The sequence below is a fragment of the Capsella rubella genome, unplaced genomic scaffold (genome assembly GCF_000375325.1).
Source record: "Capsella rubella cultivar Monte Gargano unplaced genomic scaffold, Caprub1_0 scaffold_4, whole genome shotgun sequence".
Taxonomy (NCBI): Eukaryota; Viridiplantae; Streptophyta; class Magnoliopsida; order Brassicales; family Brassicaceae; genus Capsella; species Capsella rubella.
This window is the reverse complement of record NW_006238920.1, coordinates 12,338,462-12,356,523: the sequence shown is the minus strand read 5'-3', so window position 1 is coordinate 12,356,523 and position 18,062 is coordinate 12,338,462. Positions and strand designations below refer to the sequence as shown.

General features: G+C 35.6%; 3 protein-coding genes across 3 annotated transcripts; 1 reads left to right on the top strand and 2 right to left on the bottom strand.

The window, feature by feature from the left end:
* Window positions 1-5,417: 5,417 nt before the first annotated feature.
* Window positions 5,418-8,170, top strand: LOC17889051 (regulatory protein NPR5). The gene is made up of 2 exons (XM_006294033.2): window positions 5,418-6,185; window positions 6,911-8,170. The coding sequence occupies exons 1-2, from the start codon at window positions 5,700-5,702 to the stop codon at window positions 7,898-7,900; spliced, it is 1,476 nt and encodes a 491-aa protein (XP_006294095.1). The 5' UTR covers window positions 5,418-5,699; the 3' UTR covers window positions 7,901-8,170.
* A 5,030-nt stretch (window positions 8,171-13,200) lies between these two features.
* Window positions 13,201-14,661, bottom strand: LOC17889078 (mitochondrial fission 1 protein A). Its single transcript, XM_006294966.2, has 5 exons — window positions 14,493-14,661; window positions 13,919-14,060; window positions 13,653-13,774; window positions 13,499-13,562; window positions 13,201-13,409 (listed from the first exon to the last, which is right to left on the bottom strand). Exons 1-5 carry the CDS (start codon window positions 14,586-14,588, stop codon window positions 13,324-13,326), a joined length of 510 nt encoding a protein of 169 aa, XP_006295028.2. The 5' UTR covers window positions 14,589-14,661; the 3' UTR covers window positions 13,201-13,323.
* A 1,060-nt stretch (window positions 14,662-15,721) lies between these two features.
* LOC17888529 (AUGMIN subunit 1) lies at window positions 15,722-17,994 on the bottom strand. The gene is made up of 6 exons (XM_006296423.2): window positions 17,504-17,994; window positions 17,143-17,275; window positions 16,930-17,064; window positions 16,648-16,771; window positions 16,139-16,276; window positions 15,722-16,014 (listed from the first exon to the last, which is right to left on the bottom strand). Exons 1-6 carry the CDS (start codon window positions 17,757-17,759, stop codon window positions 15,904-15,906), a joined length of 897 nt encoding a protein of 298 aa, XP_006296485.1. The 5' UTR covers window positions 17,760-17,994; the 3' UTR covers window positions 15,722-15,903.
* Between the last annotated feature and the right edge of the window lie 68 nt (window positions 17,995-18,062).

The window sequence follows — 18,062 nt, the reverse complement described above, 5'->3', positions numbered from 1 at the left end:
TAGTATATATATATATATATATATATATATATATATGAATCCATTGTAGCCATATATACTGATATACATACAGAATTATACCTATATCATATACATAAGAACCAAATTTGTAGGCTACAAGTCAGATCGCCTCAGCCAATGGTGGCTTGCATTCAAATTTCAAAGCATAGACATGAATGACTTGTGGACACCTATATATGTGAATTATTTGGTACCTAGCTATATAAGTTTCTCAATTTGATGTTTCAGCTTCAGGAGTTTCATTTGAAGACGACTTTTGAAGAGTGGAATACTTCTTGGGGTTCATGTTATTTTCGGCTGCTTTCAAAGCTGTCGTCATCTTTTTGGGGAAAAAGTATCAACACTAGATATAGCCATAGAGATACACAAACCCACACGTTATATTCTTGTACTTTCCAACAAAATCTAATTAACTTAGCTAATTAAAATCTCGTTCAAACTATAAAAGAGTTCTTCACCTTCCTAGACCTAGAGAGTATGCCACTAGCTCACTGGTTGTACATATTGACCATTGTTATCTTTTATGCATTTTTGATAATTTGACTATTGCAAACTTTCTACTGACTTTGAGTAAGCTCACGAAAATAGTCTTAAAATTCACTGATTCAGGTCAGGAACTAAGTTGTAAGTGGGATTCTACAAACATCTTCATATAGTTGGGCCATTGGCTTCCCTGTTATTAATAAATTAATGTGTATATATATTGATGTTTGGTGCGTTAAAGTTGGTACTGCATTAAAAAAGTGTAGAACCATGTTGTTCATATAGCATTTCGTTAGTTGTTCACTGTTACAGAACAGTGAAGATTGCCAAATTAAACAGGATTAATTAGCCATGTGAACAGTCCACTTGTTTCTTTGAGTTCTCATTATTGATAATTTCAGTAGTATAATTTTTTTCCAAGTCTTCATCCACGTAACCCACACATACCTCTTAAATAATAGTAGTTAATTATTTATTTAAGTTTGTAAGGAGAAACGAAGACTATACAAGCTTTTAAGTGTTATGAAGAAGAAACAAAAATGAAAAGATGGAAATGTAGTGATCAACATTTCTCCACGTATCGAAAGTAATTATTTAGTATATAAGGGTTTAGGTGGCATCTTTTAACTTTTCCCTTAATCTTGTAATATAATAAAAAAATTAATGCTGTCGGAGTATGGAAAACAAAAAGCAAGCAAATGACAGAAAAATAATTTCTTAACGATAAAAAGAAAAGAGAAAGGGGAAGAAAAAGGAATGGGGAATAAATTAAAATATACTATATTTTAAAAAAGTTTTTAGAAAGTGGCATATGGAATATGAAATACACAATGTGGGGTTTCATTGTTAATTAAACTATGTTTAGATTAATTATTATTAATCGTGAACATGCGCATTGATCATAAAAAAAAGTATGTTACATATTTTGCGTAATCATCCGAATCTATATGCATTAACATATACACTTAGATAATTTATTTATATAATTAGTGAGTACACTTAAAAATAGAATTCAATTAAAATTGATAGGTGGAATTGTCGGGTCACTCGAAAGGATTTAGCCTAAAATAGACACTAATATAGAGGAAAGACTAATTCTAATTATGTTCACATTTTTGGGATCTTCTTTTTAACCTTTTACTAATTTAGCGTCGATGGAATATAGACCTTAACCATTTCTTTAATAACATGGATTATACGAATTTTAGTTTGGATGAAACACATAATATTCCAACCATTTTATATATATATATATATTGTAATTTAGAAAAAAATAAGAGTGTAAAGGAAACAAAAGATGGGTAAAATATAGAAATAGTAAGTAGGTAGGAAAAACTTTCGGATCCCGTCAAACCAGGACCCGCTTTCCCATTTACTATCTGGTAACTAATTGAGATGACTACCCAATCTTTTTTACCAATTACCATCTGTTCTTTCTTGTCCAAAATAAGTTTTAAAAAAAAAACCAGATTATAGAAAAACTACTTTTAGTTACGAACGAAGAAAAAAAAAAAAAACTACTTATAATTTCTACTTTAGAACTACTACTTATAATTTCTCTCCAACTCATATTCTCGTAATTCTACTTTAGAACTACTACTTTTTTTTATTGAATGTGGAAAATATATGATATGAGAGATTAACCCCATGACATGTAAAGATTGTTCATAAGAATTTGATAGAGAACAGGCAAGGTACGTAGACATATATATAGAATCTGTTAGCGGAGCTCCCCTCCTCCTTGATCATAACGCATAATTTATACATTAGCTTAAAACATATTAATATGTATATGAATTATTCAATTATGTACGTTAGGTTTTGAGAAAACTAGTATCCAAACTATCCATTTAAGACCACCTCCATTTGTGAACCTCTAAAAGAATGCTTAACAACATTTCACTAATAAAAATTGATTAAATAAAAATGTTAGAGGGAGAAAGAATTATAGAAAGAGAAAGAGATGAATATATTTTTTACCAATGAGTAATTGCCATGTGTCTTTAAATATCCCTAAACACAACTTCTAAAACCCCTTAATTTAGGTTCCCTCTTTATTTAATTGTTCAATTTTGATTTATTTTTTGTCTACAATAAACTTATAAAACTCACTAAGCACTCTAACAAGGAGTAACAGTCAACTTATGTCTGGAAAAAGAAACAACAACTATCTTATGTCTTTTAGTATAAAACACAGTAATCATAGCTGCTAGTAAAAGACCATTAAATGAATACCATAATTGACCTAAGACGAGAGGGGAACCTCAACACACAAATACTTACGCAAACTAGGCCAATCACGACCATGGTGTGTTTCAAACTTTTACCTATATATATTCATATATGTAACATGTTAAGAACATGAAATAGGACGTTTCAGTGAGCATAAAAATCTTTTCCACTGAGTTTTTTTTTAAAAAAGAAAAGAAAACCATTTGATATGTTTTAATTTGACGAGAGATTTATGTAAAAAAAAGAAAAGAAGAAGAGAGAGAGAGAGAGAGGTGAAAAGACAAGTCAAACGTCAAATCGAACCACTTCCTTATCATACGACTGTCAGTGCCCTTCTGTGTTGTCATTCTTTTTTCTCTTATTTTTTTTCTCACTTTTCTTTTTACCCTTCAAATTACCAAAACATTCAGAGATAAAAATATCTTCAAAATTATCATCTCGCACGTGCAACCCTCGAACGCACGACGTAGATACACAAAGATATACCAACGAAAACAAAAAACAAAAATATAGTTCGTACAAGATGTCATTCCCATCATCTTTTCTCGTAACATCTTAAAAGTTCACATAACTAAAATGACTCTTTTTTTTTTAGAAGACATAATATATATAACTTAGATGCTAATATAAAGGTCTTACATTTTTAGCATAATTATGTATTTTCCATTGGGGAAAATTAAGAAAAATTATCTTCGTGATAAATTAATTAAGGGAATTCTTATACTACTACCGTTTTTGTGATAATATTAATAGAAGAAGGAAAAAAAAAAAGACAACAACAAGAAGGACCCTATCGATCCGGCCGACACGCTTGTCCATGTCTCTCCCATCCATGTGTTATTATTATTATATTATTATATTTCTGATTAAAAGAATTTAATTTTGATTGGTCCAGTCCAAGTAATGAAATACAGCTTTCTCAGCTGGTGAATATATATATTGGGTTCGGACCACGACTGCGCCATTATCAGAGCCACGTCTTGACTTCTGTGGTTTGGATGTTTCACATTCATTTCATTCTCTCTACCTGATTGATTTGATTTTTGCATGTTAGTCAAGATTTCTTTGCTTTTCTTTTATTATTACTACTAGTCTAATAAATTTTTATTTTGGTGATCAATAATAAGTTCCTTGATTTCATAGTTTCGTATTTACAAAAACAACATTTTCACTAGATCTAACGTGTACATCTGGAAATTTATGATGAAATTAAGTGCACGATTATATTATTTTAAAATAATAATTGAAGCCTAAAAATAATGGATCACATGTTTAAATAACAAAAATAAAATATTTACATAAAACTATATATCGTCTGTTATGGAATAACAAAATCAAGGCGTCCACAATGTTAAACTTTATTACATGGATGAAGTCGTTAAAACAAATTGTTTTAACCCATTTTTCCAAGTAGTTCTATTATGTTGCCATCTAGTGCAAATCCTCTTTACTAATGAAACATATCTTCATCACCATTAATATACAAAACGACGTTAGCATATATCTTACATATAATATTATAATACATGATAAGTTATTGTAAAAGATATAAGAGTTTCATTTTCTATAGATGAATCATTCAACCCCCACACAACAAATGGAAAAGATTATTCAAGAAAACTACACGCAAAAAAAAAAAATGAATGTAGCAATCTAAAATTATATACCATTTGAACACTAAGAGAATTTTTCAGTCAATATACTCTACTCCATATTGTTTACAAAAATCCAAGGTTAATCTAAGCTAAAAATAATTTAATTAAATTTGGTTACAACTGTGCATGCTTTAGATTGTAAGAATATATATCCAGGCTCTGTTGTATACATACTCTTGAGGGATTTTTTTTGTTTACGGGATCTTCTGGTTAGAGATAAATTTCAATACCTAGCCAAGAAAAAAGTTAAGTAAAAGCAAACTTCAAATATGAAAAGAAAAAAAAAAAAAGAGAAAGCAAAGTAAAGAGAGGAGAAAAGGAGGATGGTGAGGATTGGTCCAACGGTCAAACAGAAAACCATCAAATCAGACTTCACTACAGTTATGAAAAATATTTATTTCACTCTCTTCTGTCTTTTAACTTAAATTAGGCCTATGTTCTTATCCATCACCTTCCCTCCCATTTTTTTACCATTTTATCCCATCTTGCTCCATGCACACACACACATGACATATGTATCTAATATATGTCCATGGTTTTTGTTTCAGGGTTTCACATGTTCTGTATCAGAGCCAAAAAGACAATTGCCGAGGATCTTGGATTTATTATATTATCATACGCCTCGTTTTGGAAATCTTATGTTCGTTGATATTCTTTAAGTTGGATTTTGATTAGTCAGGTGCTAATGATCATGTTCATTATATATTTAACACTCGATTATATATATATTAGTATAGTTTTCTCATTCCATTTACTATATTTGTTTTCCATTAATAGATTTGGCCCACCTTTTGTATTCCTTTCTCCTCAATAATTATTTTCCTATTTTAGTAACCAAATCACTAAACGTCCATTAGATTAAATACTACTTTAACCCTTTTATAACCGGTATTAAGACAAAATAGTTTTTTTAGTTTTATGTTTTTACCTTCTTAGTTTAAATATCTGAGCCGCCCGGTTCATCCATTCAAATCCCTCTCTATCTCTCTCTCTCTCTCTCTCTTATCAGTCCAAAAAATATCTAACACCACAAAGTAATAAAAGAATCCTTCTCTCTCTCTCTCCCTCTTCTTTCTTCTTCTTCTTTCTCAGAGAGAGAGGAGCAACAAGAAGCTTCAAAAGATCAAAACTTAAGCTTTTTCCCCCCGGGAACATTTGTTTCCCTTTTGTTATTTTTTTTTTTACTAGCCAACAAAAATCAATCAAAAGACGCAACCCTTTTTTTTTTTTCTTTTCAAGATTCCTTGCTAAACCCTAGCTTTGATCTTGAGAGAATTTCAAGAAGCTACAAATTTTTAAAGAAAAAGGATGAGCAGCCTCGAAGAATCCTTGAGATCTCTATCGTTGGATTTCCTAAACCTATTAATCAACGGTCAAGCTTTCTCGGACGTGACTTTTAGCGTTGAAGGTCGTTTAGTCCACGCTCACCGTTGCATCCTCGCCGCTCGGAGTCTTTTTTTCCGGAAATTCTTCTGTGGGAACGACTCACCGCAAGGTGTGACAGGTATAGACCCGACCCGACATGGGTCCGTACCCGCTAGCCCAACAAGAGGCTCCACGGCCCCAGCTGGAGTTATACCAGTGAACTCAGTCGGCTATGAGGTGTTTCTGTTGCTTCTTCAGTTTCTTTATAGCGGACAAGTCTCGATCGTGCCGCAGAAACACGAGCCGAGACCCAATTGTGGCGAGAGAGGATGTTGGCACACGCATTGCTCAGCTGCCGTTGATCTTGCTCTTGATACTCTTGCCGCCTCTCGTTACTTCGGCGTCGAGCAGCTCGCATTGCTCACTCAGGTTCTCTCTTTCTCTCTCTGCCTTCACTAAGTTTACCTTTCCATGCACATCAAAACGAAACAATATTATAAGTTTTTTGGTTAAATAAAACGAAACAATATTATAAGTTTTTTCTTTTCTTTTCTTGGTTCTGCTTCGTTCTGATTGTTTTGTTTCATGAGTTTGTTGTTTAATCACAAATCCTTTTTTATTCAATTTTTTTTCCATTATTTTGGCTTTAATTTGGTATATACATATCACGAAACCTCTTTTGATTAAATTATACTGTTTTTCTTTCTTGGGTTTGGCTTAAAAATTTTAAATTTCGAAACTCCTTGGATTATCTATAACTTTTATGCAAGTGTGTTTGTGTTTTGTCTTAATTTCATGTGTGTGGTTTTGATGCACGGAGGGGGATTTTCCTAAAAGTAGAAACTTTGAAGAGCTATGTTTTTGTGTAGTTGGATCTATTCACTCCCTGGTCTTAATTTCTTATCCTATTCCACTATTCCCTTAATTTTCCTCATTTGGGATTTCGATGATTATCTATCTATATAGATAAGGAATAAAACCTACTCCACCATCAAGAATTTCCATCTGAGATGACAAGAAAGCTAATTAATAGAAACAAAACCATAACCTAAAAAAGGAAATTATTAAACCCACTTTGGGAAAATATGTCGGTTCTTTGGATTTTTATATATCATGCTAATTAACTAAATAAAACTGTTTTGTATGATTGGCAGAAACAATTGGCAAGCATGGTGGAGAAAGCCTCTATTGAAGATGTGATGAAAGTTTTGATAGCATCAAGGAAGCAAGACATGCATCAATTATGGACTACTTGCTCTCACTTAGTTGCTAAATCAGGTCTCCCTCCAGAGATTCTAGCCAAGCATCTCTCCATTGATGTTGTCGCCAAAATCGAAGAGCTTCGTCTCAAATCCTCCATAGCTCGCCGTTCTCTAATGCCTCACAACCACCACCATGATCTCAGCGTGGCGCAAGACCTTGAAGATCAAAAGATTAGAAGGATGAGACGAGCTTTGGATTCGTCAGACGTGGAGCTTGTGAAACTGATGGTTATGGGAGAGGGACTCAATCTTGATGAGTCATTAGCATTGCATTACGCTGTTGAAAGCTGCAGTAGAGAAGTTGTGAAGGCTTTGCTTGAACTCGGAGCTGCCGATGTGAATTATCCAGCAGGCCCCGCGGGGAAAACACCATTGCACATCGCCGCTGAGATGGTCTCTCCCGACATGGTGGCTGTTCTGTTAGACCACCACGCCGATCCTAATGTTCGTACAGTTGGTGGTATCACTCCTCTTGATATCCTTAGAACACTAACTTCGGATTTCTTGTTCAAGGGGGCAGTTCCTGGACTGACTCACATTGAACCGAACAAGCTTAGGCTTTGCCTTGAGCTTGTTCAGTCCGCTGCAATGGTGATATCACGAGAAGAAGGAAACAATAGCAACAATCACAATAATGACAACAACAACGGGATGTACCCTCATATGAATGAGGAGCACAATAGTGGAAGCAGTGGAGGGAGCAATAACAACTTGGATTCAAGATTGGTGTATCTCAATCTTGGAGCTGGTACGGGTCAGATGGGTCCGGGGCGAGACCAAGGGGATGATCATAACAGTCAGAGGGAAGGTATGAGTCGGCATCATCATCATCATCATGACCCATCTACAATGTATCATCACCATCATCAACATCACTTCTAGTTCCCTATTGGTCTCTATATCTCAACCATTAATTATTTAAGACTCAAAATATATTTTATCGAAATTTAGTCCTTGTATCTTCTATATACATTATTTTTTGTATATGGAAAATGATGGAGGACGTAAGGAGGAGTACGAAGAAGATCATGCGACGTTATATAATTAAAGACTTAGGTTTATTTAATTTAGTTTCTCTAGAGACTAGAGTTGTATCAATTAAATTAATTTTGCCATCAATTAATGTTTTATATTTCTAAGCTAATTTCTGCCTAGTTCACGCTCTGATACGTAACTTGGTATGTTTAGAAAATGGTGTCGAAGCCACTTTAAATCTAGAACCGAAGTCACTACAACAATAGTATAAATGTTCTCTCTGGTTAAGAAACTGATGTTTTCAAATTTTATATGTTTAATTGAGAGATTGTTTGTGGTTCGTAATGCTAAACCTATCGCACACGATAATAGTTGTACATGATTTTGTTTTATGCGTGATTCGAGAACTGTGGTTTAATTGAAGTTTTTGTATGTATTTGCATCAGCAATGTCTTATAGGCGGGTATATAAATATATATTATCCTTTGAAAAGTTTTGGTAATTACTAAATATTTGTTGTGTGGCTGTTTGGCTGTCGTCGTATAAAACGGTATGCAATTCCACTTGGTATACGTCGAATATCGTTGGTATATTTTACGTGTAATTTCACCAGTATATACAATGTTTTATTTCTAATGAAACTAGAAATTAGAAATAAGTTACGGTTGATTGTTTGGTTACGTCTAAAAGATAACGTTGGCTTTTGACAAAAAAAAAAGATATAAAGATCTTTTTTTGAAAAATATTACTACTATATATATAAATATATGGGGAAGAAAGACAAATAATTAATTAACTTTAATAATGAGGATTTGAATTGATTGGTAGACTTAGAATGGAAGCAATCAGTCTTTCGTCTCTAACTTAAAATTGAAACATCAAATCTATTGTCGTGAAAAGATTAACACAACGAGATTGGGACTTTACGTGAGGAAACACCTTTGAATTATGGATCATATAAACCAAAAAAAAAAGAAAAAAAGAAAAAACAAGTACAATAAAAATGAAAAAGTAGAAAAGCCAATATTTATGGGAGTGTCAATGTCACCTCTCTACAATGTAGAGCCCAATCAAATCCGATCTAGTGTCTTCGGTCAGTGTTTGTGTTCCAAATTGGACACGGACAGTCACACAATCCGAGTCTATGTTACATGAATGGCCTCATCTTGAGTTGGACCAAATCAAATCTAATTATTAAAACTGAAGCAAACCAAATCAATTATTTAGAATATGGAAAACCCATAATATGACGACAAAAAAAAAAAAAGGAAAACCCATAATACAGAAATCTCAATCGAACCAAACCAATACCCATGCCACTTTCGGAGAGTGGATCTATTATTAGTGGGCTTCTTATATATTTGTTTGGAGGGCCCATTCGTAGAAGCTACTTACTTAGTCCTAGGGATTCGATTCTGTCTCTCACTGTTTCATTTCCTGTCCAGAACTGCCGTCTGTGGGGTTGAAATCGAATCCGATCACGATGGGCGAGAAGACGTCAAGTGGTAAGGTAATAATGAATAAGGAGCAACTGCTTTTGTTTATGGAAAACAGGCGGAAGGCGTTTGAGGGTGAGCGTCTCGCTGCCAGTAAGAAGATAATCATGAGCAACAAGGATCAACAGCCTTTGAACATACTCCCCCTCAAGAAGGCCATAGCTGAGATGGTAGCTTATTCGAAGCGTGCGAGTCGGGTTTCCAAGGATGCCGCTACGAACAAGTTTGTCCGCCCAAGATGGACTTATTTTGGCCTATGACATTCAAAATGACTTTTGTCTTTATCCATTACTTTTTAGCCTATAAAATTGGAGATCACGTTTGTCTTAATTTAACATAATATTATCTCTTATGTTTTCTTGTGTTTAACATAACATAACCCACCTTACAAGAGTGAGTATAGAAATGCTTGAGGTTTCAAGATATGTTTCTACGTCTTCTAGGGATAAGAATATATATATTCAAACTCAAATGTATGGTAACTACAGTATATACTAAAATCACACAGACTAAATATGTGGGCTGACTGATACGGATCGGATCATACATATAAATGAGCAGAAATCATCACGTCGTCGGTTTATCTTTTTATTTATTTGACAGCAAAAGTTCCACCATATCAAACCAAAGACTGAAAGAAGAAACCAAACCAAAAGCCACTAGAGTACGCAGAGTGAGTAGTAGCGATCTTTGGAGTTTCCAAAAGCAACACACACATGGAGTTTTTTTCTTTTCTTATTTACAAAAGCTATATAACCTTCCCATACTCTCAACAGCTAAAGACACGCCTTCTTTGTAACCTCTGCCCTCTTTACTTGCGCTACTGCTTCCGGGAGCACTCTGCAAAAACCAAAAGCAACTAATTGGAGGCCAAGTGAGACTGAAAATAACACAGATGAAACTGCATCACTAGTTTTTAGGCAACTAAACAAACCTTCCCAAGATCCTACCTCCCCTTCTTATTAGCTCTCGAACTAGGAACCTCAGTTGCTCCTCAAGTAGAAGGTCCTCCCCTCCTTTCGTTCTGAGCTTCCTTTCTTGCCCTTGCACGAGCACAAACGATAGCATGCTTTTCATAAGCATCACCTCCAACGGGATCCCCGGTACCAGCTACAATCGCATCATAGATCCTTGTTCCCCCTGATTTACCATACTTGGCTAAGAAATATGCCTCCATCTCTCTGCGACTGTAGCAACGTGAAACGCACACAGCGAGGCTATCATTGACTTTTTTGGTCTCTTCATCGTCACCGCACTGAGCATTAAGATCCTCCACCAACTCTAGCAGCTTGGCAATGTAAATATCGGCTTGCTCCTTAACTGAGAGATTGTGCGGCTGTGCCATATTTCCAGAAGAACCAGAGACTGTGCTTCCATCTCTTGCACGAGCACGTTGGACAGAATGCTCTTTATAAGCCTCAACTACACTGGCATTGACACGGGTGCGTGATAGAAGATCCTGGTAGAGTGCTCCCACTGCTTCAGCTGACACACCATGAGTGGCAAGCATATGTACCTCGATTTCTTGGATAGAGTAGTAATCTCTAAGGCACAGAGCGAAGGTATCAAGAATCCCTTTCCTGTCTCCATCTTCACTGCACTGGCTATTGAGTTCTTCCAATGACGAGAGCGCCTTCTCAATGAAACAGTTGGCTTTCTCCTTATCTGAGAGTTCGTCCCAATCTGATGTAGCTCCATTGTGACACTCCAATGATGATGGGACTATCTCTGGCACTGGTTCTTTAGGCGGCTGTCGTGTCATTGCTTTTGGTTGATCGTCAACACGGACCTCATCAAAGTTCTCCATTCTAACAATCAGAAAAACAACCATTCCATTATCCCAAAAAATGAGTACACAGAACACTGGTTCCAAAAACAGAAAAACTCAAACATTCCACACGAATCCGCTCTATAGCACTCAATGTATCATCTACAAGACAGGATCTAGTGTTGCTGGTTCGAAATCAGAGTTGAAAACAGTGATTTAGAGAGATTTGATTCCATGTTTCGCTATAACACCATAGGTTACGACAGATTATGCTTCAGAAATGATAAACCTGACGATTTATTCAGAATCAAAGCTCAGAAACGCGCACACACATACATCCTCAAACGGTTTGTTCAAAATCCAAACCGATCTAGTGTTCGAACACAGAGAAATTTGTGATTCAGAGATTTGAGCGAAACATGGACAGGATTCGACATAAGAACTTCAGCTAAAGACAGATTATGCTTCAGATCATTGGACAAAACCGATAAACCTTATGCATTGTCCAGAATCGAAGCTCAGAAACTAACACCTTAAGCGATTGGTTCAAAAATCAAAACCGATCAACAGAGAACGCTTACTAGATACAGAGAAGATTAACGGTTACCTCGTATGTGCGAATCAAATCGACCTAGAATCAGAGGAGAAATGAAGTCTGTTCGAACCTGAGTTCATCCAAAAGTTCAAAAAGGCTTACGCGGTCCTTCTTAGAATCCAAAATTCGAACGATTACTAGAAGCAGAGAAGATAAACGAGTACCTTGTATGTGAGAACCAAACCTGTCCTGGATCTGAGAAGATAAATTAGAAACTTCTTCCATCTCCAGCTCCCACGCAACTTCGTCTCTGAGCTTGACGTTGGCGCTATGATCTGAGCTCTGCTCAATTTTTTTGAATTTACGTCTCTCAGCACACGAAAAATAATAACTAACACCTCTCTCTTCTGATGGGCCAATCCATACCCGTGGGCTTTCGGGCCCATTCGGAATCCGTAATCAATATTATTTGTTCCCCTATCTTATTTTCTCTCTTTTCTACATATGGATTTTTATTTTTATTTTTTTTTTCTTCATCGATGATAAAATAAACATTTACGTTGTTCTAGTATTAAGTTTTGAAAATGAAGCTCTCAACAATGGTTTGAATACATTTATTACATTTATATGAATAAATTAACCAATTTTAACAAGATAAAATAAAATAAAAATACGTAAATGAAAATATATTAGACAAATCAATTAATAAAGACTACTAAAATATTCATACCACGGATTTTTATCTGGTCATACTTTTTTTGGGTACATTTTATCTGGTCATACTTTAAATATACCAGTTTATTAATGGTTTTCAAAAAAAAAAAATGCATAAATTTTGTTTATTTGTAAATGTGATAAATGGAAACGTTAAAAAATAAAAAAAGTATTATATCCAAAAAAAACTTTTAATACAATTCTCACATATACACCAACTAATAATTATTTCATAAAAATGGACATTTTTTTTTCTCTTTCAAAACAATACATGGACCATTAATCGTTTTCCTTTTAGTACTCACACTAACAAAGCATGAAAGTCTTTCTACCTATACTTAACGATAAGTTGAATAACAAAACTATGTTATGACATAAGCTCATTTTTTTCCATCCCAGTTTTTTTCCACCAAAATTTATTATTTTGGCCTGTCCATATAATTAGCTAGCAAATAACATGAGATATAATACTTGAAAAATGTAACAACCACATATTAATACAAAATTTGAAATACCATTCAAAACGAAAACCTTTTTATCTCTATGTAGTTTGAAATTATCCAGTAAATAACCTCCTTAATTTTTCTGTTTTCTTTTGATTCTACCACCAACGAAGATCAATTCTTTCACCAAGACACACAAATCTTAGAATAAAAGTGTTGCTTGGGAGAATCAACTATTTGAACAGAGCATATAAAAATAAGGTAAAGATCATGAAAAATAAATTAAAATCCAAGGCTGTGATAACAAAACTTGTATAGAAGCTTAAAAGCATCTTGTCACTGTATACACACATAGAATTTGTAGAAGCACTAGGTCATTTCTTGCGAGCCAAAGCTGCAGCAATTCCACCAGCTATGAGGCCAACGGCTGTTGCCGTGATGCCTATCCCAATAACACCATCTGCAATTAGGGACCAATAAATTTTTACATCAGATCAGTGTTCAGATTGGTGGAAATTGGAAAAGCATTCAAAAACCGCTTTCAATTACCCTTTGCAATCTTGTCTTCAATGGTTTTCTTCAAGCCTAAAGCTTGCCTCCAATCAGGTTGCATCTACAGATTGAAACCAGCCATAAAGAGAGTAAGAAGTAGATAACATCAACACCATGAGCCTCTTATCAGGAAGTGGGGAAAAGTATGAACCTGGATACAACGTTCCACGAGCTGCCTGCTCTTAGAGTAATCTCCAGTCCGGTAATATCCAACAGCAAGAAGATAAAGCTTCTCTCGGTCTTCCAAAGGAGGGCTACTGTTTGCTAGAGAAGCTGCAACAAAGGGTTTGGTCAAATTCTAGTTTAACTTAACACAACTATGAAAGAGAAAAGCTTTATGCCATTCATTAGGCGCAAAGCAGAGTTTGACAGTGTGATTAGAGCAAAGGAAAAAGAATTTGATGTAAAGAAGTAAACCTTCGAGCATGTCAATTCCACGCTGGATATCTTCAGCTTGGCGAGAATGAACAAGAGCCCAAGATAATCGCATAATGCTCTCTTTCTTCTTTTCTTCCGAGTCACCACCATCAGTGCACTCCTTGACCTCTTTCTCACACCCCTGAGAAATGCAAGCATTAGAGAATTACTTGGTGTGTGAAGAACATTGCAAAGACATGAAACTATCTTAACATAAAGCTAAAGACAACGTTCCACAAAGATCATGACTTTGACAGAAAATCCGAAAATCTGCTCCAAATGATCAAATTCCATGGAGGTTTCGTTTTCACTTGTGATTGATACGATCACTGATTACGATATTTTGAACTTAAGAGTTGTTCTCTAGTAACGATCTACACGATTCACAAAATTCCTGAAGCTCAGTTCTAACTTTTTTTTGTTCACAAATAAGGAAACGATCAAGGACGAGCAATCATCGAGAAATCAAACAAATTTCATAAATCTCAGAAAACACTCTGCAAAATTCGTTGGTGACTTTGTTAATCTCTCTTCAAAATCAGAGGAACCAGAGAAAGGCAAAGAAGAAACTTACAACGATGACATCTCGCTCGCACCATGGGATTTTATCGCCACCGGAGAAGAAGGAACCAACGGAGTCGAAGAAATTTCCGATTTTTTTAGAACCCATTGAGAGATAAGAGATTGAGCCGATCCAAATTTCTGTTACTTCTCTTAATTCGTAAGTAGCGACCGACGACAAAGAACGAGAGAGGGACTTAAACTCGGGCCAATGCCACGGAAAGAAGAATATTCTTTCTTTTTATTTGTTCTAAGACCCCTGTAGTTTTGGTATCTTTACAAAATTGTCTTTATACTTATGTTTGAATGTTTGATAAAGAAATCGCCCCAGGAGAAACAGAAACGTCGTGTTTGGCTAGCCAAATGAGTCTGTAAGGGTCAAGTACTAGATTCAAAGACCAAAGCTAATGGACATTGCGTCCCACAGGTTACTTGTTCAGCTTTTTGTATCATTTGAAGAGCCTTGCACTAGCAATCATTTCACTTGAGATAAATTGGAACAACTGAAAGCTAAACTGAACGAAGAAGAGGTTTTTGAAACTAGAGATTGAAAATTGGGAAAAATGTAATTTAAATCCCGAACTCACACATTTTGGCCATTTTAATCCTCGACTTTCACTGTGGCCATTAAAATCATAGACTTCTCGTTGACGTTATTTTTAAATCACTATCTTTTGTTGACTGAGCCAGATTGAGCATGTCGTCAAATCAAATTCTCTAACAAAGTAGTTAACAACCGTTTAGGATCATTAATCGATCTATTTTAAGTTGAAAAATGAGAATCACAAGGACAAACGACGTCGATTTGGGAATTTAGACATTTCGTTTAAGGCAACACGACGTCGTTTGTCTTTGTGATTCTCATTTTTCGACTTAACAGAGATTGATTAACGATCCTAAACGGCTGTTAACTCCTCTATTAGAGATTTTTTTTGACAACATGCTCAATCTAGCTCAGTCAACAGAAGATAGTGATTTAAAAATGTCGCCAACGAGAAGTCTATAATTTTAATGGCCACAGTGAAAGTCGAGGATTAAAATGACCAAAATGTATAAGTTCGGGATTTAAATAACATTTTTCCCATTGAAAATTCTTCCTTTGCAGTTTCTTTGGTTTTCACTTCTCCCCCTCTTCACCCTATGTTGTTACGACACAACATGTCACTTTAGGTTTGCTTTTTGAATTTCTGTTGGTGTTGTGTATATGTTTCTCTGCTGTTGATAGGTTTGCTCTAGATATGATTTCAAAATAAAACCGTTCCGTAGAAAGATTGTTGCATTGCTTTTTTCAGTAAAAGGGTAAGTTTATAAAGCAATGCATAGCCTCTCTAATTTTCTTATCTTCTGCTCGGCTATTTGGTAGCAAACACACAAGTTGCACGTTTATACACCCCAAAACATAATATTTTTCTGGATTTATATCATCACTCATCACTTGTCTCAAGGGCTGATTGTAATACTTCTTCTAGATACTTTTCCGCAGAAGCAAACTGTCTTTTCTTGTCTTCGATCGCTAGTGCGGCCAGAGCTTTGTCCTGTTTAATGAAATAGGCAAGCAATCTACTGTTAACTGGGACTAGCAATGACCAGTAAAGAGGTAACTGATAATGCAGATCAATGAGTTTTATCAAGGCCTGGAGAACTAGTGATGAAGCTTACCGGAGGTAAATCTTGGTAGCTTCTTAGAGTATCAAGGACGGGTTTTGTCATCTTCTCCAACTCCTTCCGGTGCTCTGCCATTTCTACCAGCTCTCTGTGGCTGATCTTAGGAGAGTAGCCAACACGATTGAGTAACATCTGACCATTCATTTTTACTTTGTCAGATTGTTTAAAGGAGCAAAATTCTCCATATAATCAATACAGACCACTAGAAGCAGATTAACCTCCAAAACTAACATTGTCCTGAAGTTTCAACCATTATTTCTGCATCCTATCCTATGCTAATGATACTTACCTAGCAAACATCATCATTTCAGTTCTTAGACGATCTAGATCTTTATCAGAGTGTGTGTTTAAAATATTACAAACTTTAAATAACTTCATCCCTGGAATCAGAAAGGTATGATTCTTAAATATTCCCTACCAGCTCTAATTGCAGAAAGATATCTGATTCTCAGTTTACCTATTACCAAACGAGAATGTATAAACTGAAAGAAGAAGGCTTTTACCTCGTACTTCTTGTACTGCTGTATGTATTGTTCCTCCTTCACTGCCATAACTTCCAAATTTGTTTTCCAATTCTCCATCTGTGATTCACAAGGGACTACATCATCTTCTAGCTGCGCAAGGATTCTGTAACAGTTCACACAGATAGAGTAAGATAAGTCTATTCTCAAAGGAAAAAATTGATCAGATAGCATTCCCTCACAAAATAGCAAGGTTTACAAGCACAACGCCAGCGAGATCATATCAATAGTTCAATCTATATGTTAATATATTACGAATCTTACTTCTTCAAATACGTCAGCCTCTGTATTGCTTTTCTTGTATAGTCAAGAAGAGCATTTGAATCCTTCTGTGCTTTAGCTCTTTTCTCCTCCACTCCAGTCTTCCTCAGAGAAATGTCTCCCATTGCTACAAGGAAACTATACACATTTCTTCCGCATCAGTTTACAGTTCAATATAGCAACACATATAAATATGAGTGCTAACAGTGCAGTCACCTGCTCAGTTCAGTGTCCCGTATGTTCAACAAATTTGCCACATTTGCAAGAACTTGAGCTGAAGAGACCACATTTGACGGTAAACTCTCTTGTGACATTCCTGCACTTTCCAATATCTCTCTAATCCTAGCCGCTACATAAAAAAAAAATTAACCAGAGATCTTAGAAAACACACACCAAATTGACAGAGAGAAACTGGGAAATTTTCCCCAAAAACCCAACTTTGTTTCAGAACTTAGAGATAACGTAATAAAAAACAACAATAGCATAGCAACAGATCAGAAACTGATAATGCCCAGAACAAGATTCTTCGAAGCAGCCAAGCGAGCAAATCAATAGGTAGGGATTGCTAAGCAAGTACCTTGAGCACGGTATTCAGAAGCTTTTAGACGAAAATCGTTGGCGACAATGGTGGCAGCCTGAGACTTAGCTTGAGACACGGTGGCGAGGTTATACAAATGGGTAATGCTCCGATGAGTGTACTCGAAATTAGGGACTTCTTTACCGGCGGCTTCGAACTGAGAGGTGAGCCATGATTTAACTTCCGAGATCCGGGCGGCGTCAGAACCACCTTTGGCTTCACTCACCGCCGACAGATCACCGGTGATATCGCTCATCGTCTATAATTCAATTTGGGGGAAAACAAAAACAAATTCCGCACACCCGGAAAAAATGGTGCCTCACTTCACACTATTTCGGATCAAACGAAGAAGAAAGAAATTGAAATCGAGTGATTCAAACAAGAAGATATCAGTTGCAAATTTGAAATTTATGGGTGATTCGATCGCGTTTGTTGAAACCCTAAATTTTCCAAATTTGGGAGAGAGAGAGAGAGAGAGAGAGAGAGAGAGAGAGAGAGAGAGAGAGAGAGAGAGAGAGAGAGAGAGAGAGAGAGAGAGAGAGAGAGAGAGAGAGAGAGT

What these genes read in the sequence shown, in the direction of transcription:
- LOC17889051 (XM_006294033.2), top strand. Translation starts at nt 5,700, where the DNA reads ATGAGCAGCCTCGAAGAATCCTTGAGATCTCTATCGTTGGATTTCCTA. An exon ending in AGCTCGCATTGCTCACTCAG is followed by an intron (nt 6,186 to 6,910) that starts GTTCTCTCTTTC and finishes TATGATTGGCAG; the next exon opens with AAACAATTGGCAAGCATGGT.
- LOC17889078 (XM_006294966.2), bottom strand. Translation starts at nt 14,588, where the DNA reads ATGGGTTCTAAAAAAATCGGAAATTTCTTCGACTCCGTTGGTTCCTTC. An exon ending in TGGAATTGACATGCTCGAAG is followed by an intron (nt 13,775 to 13,918) that starts GTTTACTTCTTT and finishes CCTTTGTTGCAG; the next exon opens with CTTCTCTAGCAAACAGTAGC. An exon ending in TCGTGGAACGTTGTATCCAG is followed by an intron (nt 13,563 to 13,652) that starts GTTCATACTTTT and finishes TTCAATCTGTAG; the next exon opens with ATGCAACCTGATTGGAGGCA.
- LOC17888529 (XM_006296423.2), bottom strand. Translation starts at nt 17,759, where the DNA reads ATGAGCGATATCACCGGTGATCTGTCGGCGGTGAGTGAAGCCAAAGGT. An exon ending in TTCTGAATACCGTGCTCAAG is followed by an intron (nt 17,276 to 17,503) that starts GTACTTGCTTAG and finishes TTTTTTATGTAG; the next exon opens with CGGCTAGGATTAGAGAGATA. An exon ending in AGCAGTACAAGAAGTACGAG is followed by an intron (nt 16,277 to 16,647) that starts GTAAAAGCCTTC and finishes ATGAATGGTCAG; the next exon opens with ATGTTACTCAATCGTGTTGG.